Source organism: Cucumis sativus, chromosome 7 (assembly GCF_000004075.3).
Source record: "Cucumis sativus cultivar 9930 chromosome 7, Cucumber_9930_V3, whole genome shotgun sequence".
NCBI classification, from domain to species: domain Eukaryota; kingdom Viridiplantae; phylum Streptophyta; class Magnoliopsida; order Cucurbitales; family Cucurbitaceae; genus Cucumis; species Cucumis sativus.
The window spans coordinates 18,462,480-18,475,528 of NC_026661.2; the positions used below are offsets into that span (position 1 = coordinate 18,462,480).

The 13,049-nt window shown below is 32.7% G+C and overlaps 1 protein-coding gene across 2 annotated transcripts; it reads left to right on the forward strand.

Annotated features, from left to right (window-relative positions):
- Nucleotides 1-4,263: 4,263 nt before the first annotated feature.
- Nucleotides 4,264-13,032, forward strand: LOC101203297 (ABC transporter C family member 4). 2 transcript variants are annotated; one of them, XM_004136124.3, is made up of 12 exons: nucleotides 4,264-4,406; nucleotides 5,217-7,382; nucleotides 7,504-7,824; nucleotides 8,337-8,423; nucleotides 8,524-9,144; nucleotides 9,294-9,458; nucleotides 9,667-9,961; nucleotides 10,087-10,301; nucleotides 11,087-11,392; nucleotides 11,658-11,721; nucleotides 11,837-12,076; nucleotides 12,652-13,032. In XM_004136124.3, exons 2-12 carry the CDS (start codon nucleotides 5,295-5,297, stop codon nucleotides 12,747-12,749), a joined length of 4,500 nt encoding a protein of 1,499 aa, XP_004136172.2. In that variant the 5' UTR covers nucleotides 4,264-4,406; nucleotides 5,217-5,294; the 3' UTR covers nucleotides 12,750-13,032. The 2 variants fall into 2 exon arrangements, with proteins under 2 accessions (XP_004136172.2, XP_031744403.1); XM_031888543.1 differs by lacking the exon at nucleotides 4,264-4,406 and adding an exon at nucleotides 4,428-4,571.
- Nucleotides 13,033-13,049: the final 17 nt, after the last annotated feature.

Here is a 13,049-nt window from a genome sequence, read left to right on the forward strand (position 1 = left end):
ATATATATACCAATTTGTTTAATAATACAGTTAGCAATTTGTTTGAAATCGATTTAAATTTAGTGAAGGCTAAACTTAGAAAATTTATTGAAAAATAACTAAAACTCAAATCTCAAAAATGAAAAATGAAAAATGAAAAATGAAAAAAAAATATTTTAACAAACAAAATAATAAAATAAATTAATCAACTTTAGTTTCTAATATTTTAACAAACAAAATAAGCAGGAAAGTGGTTGAGAGGGAAATAACAAAATAATAAAAATAAATAAATAAATGAAAGGGTGTCCGAGAGGGAAAAAAAAAGGGATAAAATGAGAGATTAAATCCTTATTCCTTTCATTCCCCTTCAAATGACTATTTTAGTCCTTATCTTACCCCAAACAGACCCTTATAAATAGAAACTAATATGATATAACTAAAAGAATATTGGTAGATATAGCAATTAGATTAAAAAAATAATTAAATAAATATATAACAACATTTTTAAAAAATTATAAATATATCAAAATTTGTTAAAATCTATCAATGATATAAATTTATCACTTATGGATTATGTTATCGATAAAAGTCCATTTTTTAAAAAATGTTACTATATACTTAATTATTTTTTCTAAAATTGAGAGATCCCTTGTAACTACCCTAACTAAAAAGGTATATATCATTGTTCTTAAATTAATGTTATAGTCCATGGATTAAAATATATTATTCTAGTGATATTGTAGTAGAGAAAGTGATCGACAGAGTTAACTTTATAAGCTATTGTCACTTTATATGTTTTGATGATAGTCTAAATGTCTAAGTTATAGATTAAAAGGCAAATCTTACACATTTTGATTTGCTGAATGTTTGCTTCAAACGAAAATGTTAGGGGAGAAGTAAGAATGAAATGAAAAAACCCAATATAGTGATGCTTTGGATGAGCTAACAAATCATAAAATGTCATTCATGGGATACTACCTAATACAAAAGACTTTTTAGTATTATCGTAGTACATACTACTCTCATTCATTATTTAACACATTTTGTTAGTTTGTTATTCATTTATTTAATAAATCCTATATAATTCTTAAACTTATGGTCGGTTCGTAATTTATTAATCTATTACACTATTTCGTAGATCCCATGTAATTATACATCTAACTTGTCATAAGATTTTTGTTTTCAGTTTTTTTAACACCTGAACATATATAATAGATTTGTCATTAGGAACATTTTTAAAAATAGTAAAATAAATTAGAATATGTATAAGCTATAACAAAATTTTAGATTCTATCAATGATAGAAACCGATAAACTTCTATCATTATCTGTCAATGTTACTATAGAAGCATATCAATGTCTATTATTGATAGAATCTGAAAATTTTGCTATATGCTGTGAATATTTTGTTAAATTTGTTATTTTTACAATTCTCCGTGTTATTATTTCCTTAAGGAAATTTTTAAAATCTAATTTTATCATTCAATTCAAAGCTTGATGTGTTTGAAAGATTAGATATGTATTTGAAAATATTAGTACCTAACTAACATTGTAGATGATTAAATAATCTAAGAATGTATGAAAATGTCGAGATATGTATATTTTTCTTTTGTGTGAAAAATGTTAATATCATGTCTCGTATCAATAATGCCTTTACAAATCTTAATACCATGTCTCGTATTAATTTTTTTCTTCTTATTAGTCCAATATAAATAAAATGGAGGGATGAAAAAAGAATAAAAGAAAAATGAAGAGCACAGTTAATATCTTAAAGGATGCCTTAATTCGATGTAAGAATCTTATAAACAATACCCGTAATTCAAAAGGATTGTGAGATGGGCATTTGGGGCGAGAGCGATACAACGACACATCGAGTTTGAGCGACAACACCTTTTGAGTGAAAGTGAAACCGATTTGAGTGGGCAAGAGTGGCATGGAGATGGAGTAAGAGAATAATGATTTGTGTGTGAGAAAAATAAGAGTGAGTGAGACGAGCGAAAGTATACTTTTGATAATTTTACTTGAATCAAATGTCAATAAAACGTCATATAACTTTTTCAAGAACCGATCCTTTGACAATTTTGTCCCTAACTTTTTGGATCATTTATTGGCTGATTTCACAATAAGTTGATTGTTTGTGAAGGTCGTTCTATCCTTTTCAAATATGTTGTTGGTGACATCATCACCTCTCTTCCACCTGTATCACCATGGTTTCTCTCTAGCACTCAATGATCCATAGTGAAAATTATAAGAAATAAACATGATGTGAATAGGAATCAAATACATTGCCACATTGATTACAACTAAACGAACACAATTACAAAATTAGGCGTTAGATATGAACAATCTAGATTTAATAGAGAGAACATAGATATTTGAAAAAGATTTTCATATTTGAAATTTGAAGAAAATAGTTATTTAATTATTTTCTTAAGCAAAACTCATTCCCTGTTCAAGAGATAAAGGAAAAAATTGTTTTGACAGTGTCCTGGGTTTGGTCCCATCAATTATTTTGGTTATTTATTTATTTATTTTATTACCAAACATTTTTAAAAATAGTAAAATATTAAAACTATTTATAAGATATAGAAAAATTCATTACTTTATAATTCGAAATTTTGTTTTATTTTATAAATAATTTCAGTTTAAAGAATTATAATATGTGTTCATGAGATATAGTAAGATATAGATTGGAATATTTTGCTATACATGTAAATATTTTTAATTTAATATAATAATTAATTTCAATAATCGATAAAGAATCTATTAAATATTTTTTAAAATTAAAGAAGTGAGAAATTGTAAAAAAAATTAACAAACAAATATTTTTTTAAAAAACAAACATTTTAAGTGCAGTGCTAAAGTTGCAATTATTAGAAAGGTTAAAATTGTAATAATCGAAAAAAAGGCTAAAAATTGAATTAAATTCTGTCATTATATTACCGAAAGAATAATAGAATCCATATTGATTGTCTCCAATCGGTCTGATTCACGTGGTTCATCAAACTAAGAACAATTCCACCCTATAGTATCAATTACATTCCAAAAATACATTCCCATATTTCTAGATATGAAAGACTTTGATTACGAACAACATTTATTTTTGTTTAAAAATATCAGATTTTTTTTTTTATTAAATGTAACCAAGTAATTTTGACCGACAATTGTTTTTTTTATCATCGTGGAAATTCCAAGGTAAAATTTAATGAAATTGAAAGATTGAGTTAAATTTTTTTTTCACAACATAGATAGATTTTACTTATTTATAGTCAATTTTTTGATATATTTGAAAATTTGAACATACATAAAGATAAATAGATAATTTGATATATATGTATATATATATATATATATAAATAAATAAAGAGGAAAAATGCTTTAGAACCACGTGAAACATGTGAAGTCTCGAATTCGTGTATTTTTTTTATTTAAAAAATTAAATAAAAAAACGAAAAAGGAAAAATAAAGAATCGTGGGATTTATTTAAAGTAAATGTAGATTGAGGTAAAACATGATTTATTTATTAAATCTCACCTCTAAACTTCAACAAATCAAATCTTTATTTGACTAATGCTTTCATTTTTGGTGGAGGAAATCTTTGGATGTCAGCAAAGACGAACTTATTATTATTAAATCTTTCTTTTGGTTAATTGAGATAAATTTTTTCTTATTTTAGTATTGATTAGTTTATTTATATTGTTTTTTTAAACAATCAAAGATCAAAACTAAGTTTATTTTATAGCTTTTATCTTTTGAAAATTACACATGCACATTAATACATCATTATTAGACCTCATTAAGTTCACATTGTATACTTTTAAACATTGCATTGATTTCTCTCCATTGAGCTTAGCATTGGTGATTATGTGGGGATGAGTGCAAATAATATTAGGAGGTTTTTGTTGGTAACACTATTCTTAATTAGTTAACACTCAACATTATTTTTTACAATGTAACGTATGCAATAAGGTAGAATGTAAAGTCCAACATTTAATAATTATTTAGATGCTTGTTGAAAATATAAGTTTAGTATCATTTAGTTTTTAGGTTATTAATCTTGGTCGATTGGTTTTAAAATTTGTCTATCGATAAATGTGAGATGTAGTTTTTCAAATATTAATTATTTCACCAAAAATAGTATTTTAAGATTATTTCAATATTCAATAGTTTTCTTTTATAAAATTTTATTATTTAGTAATATTTTGAGTGTAATGATTATATTTATTATTTTGGAAAAGAAAAAAAACTAAAATAAAATGGAGTGGTTAGAGAAAGAAAGATAAAATAATCAATAAGGCCAAGGCGACAACTTAAAGTATAAATTGAGACGAAATATTTTCGAACGAGGAAAGTCTGCTTTTGTTTCTTCTTCCATTTCTACAACTTTCTCCTACAAAACAGTTTTCAAGTTCTCTCTACAGTCTAACTGTAAGTTTGCATCGATGTCTTCCTCTTTTCCTTCTTCAATGGTTTCTTCATCTGTTTCCATTTCCATGGAAAATTCAAAGCTACTTTAGTAACCCCGTGACTCCAATTGGCAGCCATTAATGGACCTCTGTTTTTGTAGCTTATGAAATGAAAGAAAATGACTCTGTAAGAAGCTTAACGATGGGCTTCTTTTTGTTCAGCTCTGTAAAGCTTAATAAGCTTTATTTTTCACTTTTCTCTTTTTGGGGTTATCTTTTATTTTTCTTTTCATTTGTCTGTTATGAATTTTTCAATTATGCTGTTGTTTGCTGAAGTTTCCCCTTCAGTGTTTGTTTATTGTTATTTTTCTGAGTTTTGGTTTGGGCCTAAGTGTTTATTTTCTCTTGGGTGTTAGAATATTTATTATTATATTGATCATTTTGCCTCCAATGCTTTGGAAGTTCCTCGTCTTTTGTTCATTTTGAATTAACCTTGGCTTCTTCTTTTGATTTTGTATATTTCTTTTTGTCTTTATGTTTGATCTGAATTGTTAGCTTCTGTTTTGCATCTGTGATTTCTCTTTTTTTTTCTTATCCTTCATAATTCACAAGTCACTGAATTCAACCATTAATGAGTTGCTGTCTTTTGAGAAATTGAATCTTTCAGTTTTAGCCTTCTTCCTGGCTTTGTATTTTTGTTTGAATCTCTTAGTTTCAATGTATTTTTCATATGTTTGTAATGATTTCTCTTGCGTTTATGATGACTTTTGTCAAAAGTTTGTCATCTATGGATTTATATGTTTTTCCTTCTCCTCTTCTATTTGCTTTTCAGGAACTGTGAGATGGGAATGTTGTTTCCTCAACCATACGATTAAAGCTAACCCCAAAATTTTTGTACAAATAAGGGAATATGGCTTCTGTTTCGTGGTTAACATCACTCTCTTGCAGTGCGATTCAATCTTCAAAAGGGATTTATCCTTCAACCACTTCCCAATGGCTGGAGTTCGCTTTTCTATCTCCATGTCCTCAAAGAGCAATTTTGTCCTTCGTTGATCTTCTATTTTTACTTCTTGTCATATTCTTTGCAGCACAAAAGCTATATTCCAAGTTCACTGCCAAACGCCGGGCCAGTTCTGATTTGAATGAATTTCTCATTGAGAAGAGTAGGGCATGTCTCGAAACTACAATCTGGTTCAAACTCTCTTTGATTTTGAGTGTTTTGTTTGCCTTAATTTGCATTGTCTTTTGTATTTTAGCTTTTACTATGAGTAAACAGTCGCAATGGAAATTAACCAATGGATTCTTTTGGTTAGTTCAAGCTGTAACTCATTCAGTGATTGCTATCTTGATAATTCATGAAAAGAGATTTGAAGCTGCTAGGCATCCATTAACACTCCGGCTTTATTGGGCTGCAAATTTCATTATTGTTTGTCTCTTTACTGCATCTGGGATTATTCGTCTGGTTTCTGACAAAGAAACTGGGGAACCCAACTTGAGATTCGATGACATTGTATTCATAGTTTTCTTGCCATTGTCAATGGTTCTTCTTTATATTTCCATTGAAGGATCAACTGGCATTATGATAACCAGAATCGTACAAGAAATTAATAAAGAAGGCGAGGAATTTGAACTCTCAAATGAATCCAATGTGACTACCTATGCTTCAGCTTCTTTACTGTCCAAATTACTCTGGCTTTGGATGAACCCTTTGCTTAAAACAGGTTATGCAGCTCCTTTAGTTGTTGACCAAGTACCATCCCTTTCTCCAGAACATAGGGCTGCGAGAAGACTAGCAATATTTGAATCAAAATGGCCTAAACCACAGGAGAGCTCTGAGCATCCGGTTCGAAGCACATTGTTTCGGTGCTTCTGGAAGGATATTCTCTTCACTGGTGTTCTTGCTGTCATCCGTCTTGGCGTCATGTTTTTGGGGCCTGTCCTTATTCAAAGTTTTGTTGATTATACTGCTGGAAAAAGAAGCTCCCCTTATGAAGGATACTACCTCATATTGACACTTATGTTTGCTAAATTTTTTGAAGTGTTAACTACACATCACTTCAACTTCAGCTCCCAGAAGCTGGGAATGCTTATTCGGTGTACCCTTATTACTTCAATATATAAGAAAGGCCTAAAGTTATCCCCATCTGCCAGACAGGCTCATGGGATTGGACAGATAGTAAATTACATGGCTGTAGATGCCCAACAACTTTCGGATATGATGCTGCAGTTACATGCTATATGGTTGACACCATTTCAAGTTGCTATAGCCTTTGCGCTCTTGTATGCTTATCTTGGTGCTGCAGTGGCTGCTGCGGCAGTTGGTCTTTTGGCTGTCTTTTTGTTTGTTCTTTTTACTACCAAGAATAACAATACGTTCATGCGGCAATTGATGATGGGCCGTGATTCAAGGATGAAAGCAACAAATGAGATGCTTAATAATATGCGAGTGATTAAGTTCCAAGCATGGGAGGAACATTTTCAGAAAAGAATTGAAACGTTTCGTGGGACTGAGTTTAAATGGCTTTCTAAGTTCATGTATTCAGTATCTACCACTATGATGGTGCTGGGGTGCGCGCCAGCTCTGATATCAACTGTTACCTTTGGCTGTGCAATCCTCTTAGGCATTCGACTTGATGCAGGGACAGTGTTTACAGCAATGAGTCTCTTCAAACTTGTGCAGGAGCCTATTAGAACCTTCCCTCAGTCTTTAATTTCATTGTCACAAGCAGTAATATCACTTGGAAGGTTGGATAGTTTCATGCTGAGTCGGGAGTTGGCAGAGGATTCAGTGGAGAGGGAAGAACGCTGTGACAGTGGAATAGCAGTGGAGGTTCGAGATGGGTCATTTAGCTGGGACGATGAGGGTGGAGAAGTTCTGAAAAATATAAATTTTAATGTGAGGAAAGGAGAACTTACCGCTGTTGTTGGCATCGTGGGATCTGGGAAATCTTCTCTTTTGGCTTCCATTCTAGGCGAGATGCACAAAATATCTGGAAGGGTATGATTCTTTTTCAATCCATGACTGCAAGTGAAAAGGATTGTTTTTATTTTAGCATTTTTCATGTAAACTAGTAGAATTTATGATAACTTTGTCACCCCAAATCTCTTTCTATAAACAGGTTCAGGTATGTGGGAGAACGGCTTATGTTGCGCAAACTTCATGGATACAGAATGGGACTATTGAAGAGAACATATTGTTTGGTTTGCCAATGGACAGAAAAAGATATAGCGAAGTAATCCGAGTTTGTTGCCTGGAAAAGGATTTAGAAATGATGGAATTCGGAGATCAAACAGAGATTGGCGAACGCGGCATTAATCTAAGTGGTGGCCAAAAACAGAGAGTACAACTTGCAAGAGCTGTATACCAAGACTGCGACATTTATCTCCTGGACGATGTGTTTAGTGCTGTTGATGCTCACACTGGGTCAGAAATATTCAAGGTGAGAAGTGACAACAACACACAAACAAAATCCTTTACATTTGTTTAAGAGTGACTTAAAAGTGTTGATTAAAACATTTAAAGTTCTTTTCTTTTCTCCCCGGTACTCAACTGGAAAAACATCTACTTAAAAGTACTTATTGTGTATAATTATTAAACATAAAGGGATTACTTCTGAAACATCATGTTATCAACATATTTTTTCTGCATTTATTTTGAAAGCTATCTTAAATATACTTTGAGCTTTTTATAGTTTAGGGTAATGTTAACTACTGACATCTATTGGATTTATTCTTCTCCATATTTTTCATTTGTATGGTTGCCTTTTGTGTATCACTTTCTTTAATGGAGAGCCAATTATGCTGTTATGTTTTGTGTATCACTTTCTTTATGACGCATGAACATGATCTTTTCAAATAAACTTACTTTGGGTAAATGTCATATTATATCTTCACTGTGGGGACTTAGAATATCAGTGGCTGTGATAAAGCTATTCCTGTTGTCATTTCACAGGAGTGTGTTAGGGGAATTCTCAAGGACAAAACTGTCATACTTGTTACTCATCAAGTTGATTTCTTGCACAATGTGGATCTCATCTTGGTAAGTACATAATTTACAAAGCAATTCTTTTTGGTAGATGTTTCTAAAGCAAATGATACCTTGCAGTTAGAGGACTGAATTTTGGTGCTACCGACTATAGGTAATGCGAGATGGAATGATTGTGCAATCGGGCAAGTACAACGATTTATTAAGGACTCAAACAGATTTTGAGGCCTTGGTTGCTGCACATGAAACCTCCATGGAAGCTGTGGAAAGTAGCACTACTGAAGCAGTTGACAATCGTACCCTACTTCGAAGATCTTCATCCAAGCATAGCGAGGCCAGTGGTAAAAACAATGTTGTTGATAAGCCAAACATGGATAAGGCTTCTTCGAAGCTCATCCAAGATGAAGAGAGAGAAACAGGAAGAGTTGGTTGGGAAGTCTACAAAGTTTACTGCACAGAGGCATTTGGATGGTGGGGTGTGGCTGTTGTGTTGGCACTATCTTTAGCAGGGCAATTGTCGTCCATGTCCAGTGACTACTGGCTGGCATACGAAACTTCAGATGAGAACGCCAAGTCATTTGACTCTTCGCTTTTCATTACCGTGTATGCTATACTTGCTTGTGTTTCATTGGTGTTGGTAGCTTTCAGATCTTTTGGCACTATATTTTTGGGGCTCAAGACAGCTACTGTCTTCTTCTCACAAATTCTTGATTGTATCCTACATGCTCCCATGTCATTTTTTGACACTACACCTTCAGGAAGGATACTAAGTCGGGTAAGAAAGAAACGCCTCTACAGTCCGTTTTACCTATTCAATAGATTCATTTCATACATAGGAAATATGTTTGAAAAGGAGCTATAGTCAAGTACTTTACTAAAGAATTTTTTGAAGAACTTCACTGAAAACTATTTTTCTTTAATCAGGCATCAAATGATCAGACCAACATTGATCTGTTCATCCCCTTTTTCTTGGGAAATACTCTCGTCATGTACTTCGCTGTGCTTGGCATAATCATCATTATATGTCAATATTCTTGGCCTACAGCTTTCTTCCTTATTCCACTTGGCTGGCTTAACGTGTGGTACCGGGTATGTATTTTAATTAAATTCTGTCAGTTGTGCACTTTCTAAGTTTTAGCTGCTTGAAATATTTCTTGCCTTACAACCATTTAGTCATATATTTAACATCATCTCAATTTCTCTTGTATATGTATCATCATATACAAACAGGTAAACTCAACTAGTCAACATGTTTCTCATCATAATGTAAATGTAATCTTCACCGTTTCATATACAGGACTATTTTCTTTCGTCATCTCGTGAGTTAACTCGTCTGGATGCTATCACAAAAGCACCTGTTATTCATCACTTTTCAGAAAGCATAACTGGAGTAATGACAATACGCTCTTTTAGAAAACAAGAGCTATTTTGTCAAGAAAACATCAAACGCGTTAATGCCAATTTACGCATGGATTTTCACAATAATGGATCAAATGAGTGGTTGGGTTTCCGTTTGGAGCTCCTTGGAAGTATCTTCCTTTGTATCTCTACCTTGTTCATGATCTTATTACCTAGCAGTATTATAAATCCAGGTACTCATTTTAAGATCTGATGTTTCTAATGAAATTAGGACATGCTATTAAGTCTTCTATATTTGATAAGATGACAACCAAACTTAGTCAGAATTTGTCTAATTCAGTTATTCTATTTGATGCAGCAACTGTTGGTTTATCACTTTCATATGGATTATCCTTGAATACCGTTCTGTTCTGGGCCATTTATATGAGTTGCTTCATTGAAAACAAAATGGTTTCTGTTGAGAGAATAAAGCAATTTACCATAATACCTTCTGAAGCAGCATGGAGGATGAAAGACAAACTTCCTCCTCCAAACTGGCCCACCCATGGTGATATTCATCTGCAAGATCTGCTGGTAATTATCTATGAATTCTGTCTCTTCACTGCAAACACAACTTTGAATGTAGTTTTAATGGCTCAGCAACATGTATTGAGTAGCCAGTAGTGATACCATTAAAATTTATAGGCCAAACTAACTTTATATTTTCCTTTCAATAATTCGGGTGTTGAGGTCAATACGTGCATTCAAAGACATTGCTTGACTAATATCATCAAGTAATCCCACTTCGAAGTTCGAATAAGGGTATTTATTATGGGTTTCTAAGTGCTTAAAAACACTTTTCTTTACTAGGAATCATTTTTCTTTTTAACTTTTTGGAAAGAAATTCTGAACAGATCTTAAGATGGGTCTCCTCCGACCCTTAATGTCAAACTGACATTAAAATAGGTCTATCAAACCAAAGGGTTTATTTGATATCCAGCTTTAGAAAATCACGATTCACAAGTAGTGAGGTTTATTGATGTAAGAAGGCTAAGGGTTAATTGGGTAATTAGGTAATACTCTAGGTTAATTCCTTTTTTACTCCACTTGTGATAGACCTCTATAAATAGAAGTCTTCTCCTCTTGTATGAAACACATTATTCATTCTAATAAAAGATTCACAACTTGGTTCTTGGAGGACTTCTCCTTGAGGTTACTTAGGCTACATCATTTATGTTGTTTTGGAGTAGTGAATTAGGAGGATTTTGTGGTTTCTGCCCGTATTTTTTTTGCTCTCATGTAAAGTATGGTTGAACAACTTTGATGCAAACTTCTGGAAAGTTAGAAACTTGAATATGCTTTAAAAAATTTGCATGCAGGTGCGTTATCGCCCAAACACTCCATTGGTTCTTAAAGGGATCACTGTCAGCATTCATGGGGGAGAAAAGGTTGGAGTTGTTGGTAGAACAGGAAGTGGAAAATCAACTCTTGTTCAAGTCTTCTTCAGGCTAGTCGAACCTTCAGGAGGGAAAATAATCGTAGATGGCATCGACATAGGAAAGATTGGGCTTCATGATCTTCGATCACGATTTGGGATCATTCCACAAGAACCAGTTCTTTTTGAAGGAACGGTGAGAAGCAACATTGATCCAATTGGCCAGTATACTGATGAAGAGATATGGAAGGTGATCATGAATATACTTATCTTCCATATCCGGATGCTAAATTGTAGAAGTTCGGAGTTGCGCATTGATACAAGTATTTTCTTTTTAAAATGTATTGATACAGGAATTAATCTTAGCCTATTAGCTTTTGATTTTTGAGTTGCTGAGTGATTTAGTATGGTAGAAAAAGCAGAAGATCCTATGTTGTGTCCTAAATTTTTCGACTGAGGTGATTTGACAAATCTCATTATGTTGTTATATTTTCTTACTCTTCCCTTCTTTGTAGAGCCTTGAGCGGTGCCAACTTAAAGACGTTGTTGCTGCAAAACCCGATAAACTTGACTCATCAGGTGCAGTGCCTTCTCCCTATGGACTTCTCAGACCAAATGCTTCTTGAATTTGTAATTTTCTTCTCTTTATGTTCAAAGATCACTTATTTTTTTCCAATTATCTATACTATGTCAGTGGTTGCTAATGGAGACAATTGGAGTGTGGGGCAGAGACAACTTCTTTGTTTAGGAAGGGTTATGTTAAAGCATAGCCAACTTTTGTTTATGGATGAGGCAACAGCTTCAGTTGACTCGCAAACTGATGCTATGATACAAAAGATAATCCGAGAGGACTTTGCTACGTGTACAATTATCAGCATTGCTCACAGAATCCCAACAGTTATGGACTGTGATAGAGTTTTGGTTATAGATGCAGGTAAGTGTTCTCTCTCTTTTAACTTTTGCTGTTGATTATTTTTCGATTAAAATTACGTCTTCAATATTCGATATAAGCATTAACTCCATTATTTTAATACTTATAGGGCATGTTGATTGTATTTAATTAAGGATTATGCCATGCACTATGACACTTAAAGTGAGATGCACTAATTTTGGACAAGCTAATGACAATCAAAATTTTGTGTAGTTCCAAAACTAAACGGATACAAGTTTAATGTTTATAACGCTATCTATTTGGGATGGAAATAGCTGATTTGAAACTTATAGTGATGCCAATAGATTCAAATGATCCTAGGAATGTGATCTTGTTTTTTGGACCGAATGCTCATTTCAATTGCACTGGATCATATAGCATAGATAAACATGGAGTTTGATTGTAAAACTAACCGACAGTGGAATGAGTAGACCATGTATCTTATCCTAATTATGGGGGCTCTATTTGTTCAGAGTGAGATACTCAACACAAACCATTCATTCCGCTTTGGGTGCATGAATTTGTTAGGTAGGTTTGGCCAAGCACATTTTAACATACAATTCTCTATCACTCGACAGGACTTGCTAAAGAGTTTGACAACCCGTCTAGATTGCTCGAGAGGCCGTCATTGTTCGGGGGTTTGGTTCAAGAGTATGCTAACCGCTCAACTGATTAGTAATTGGCCACTGTGCATTTGCAATCACTAAAGAATTTATTGAAGCCTAGACGTCAGCAAAACTTGGACAATTGACCCTTTGGAAAGTCGAGCAAGAAACTTAGTAGTATTAGGGATTTTTCCCTCCTTTCTTTTTATTCTTTTCTTTCTTCTTCCACCTTCCTTTTAGTTGTGTAGAATGTGAGTTTTTCTATAATGTATTATTATTACTGCCATTTTTTAAAGCTAGTCTTCTAAGGATTATTATGTTTTAAACGTTCTGTATTATTATTTTTTTGGGCTAGTCTTCTAAGGTTTATT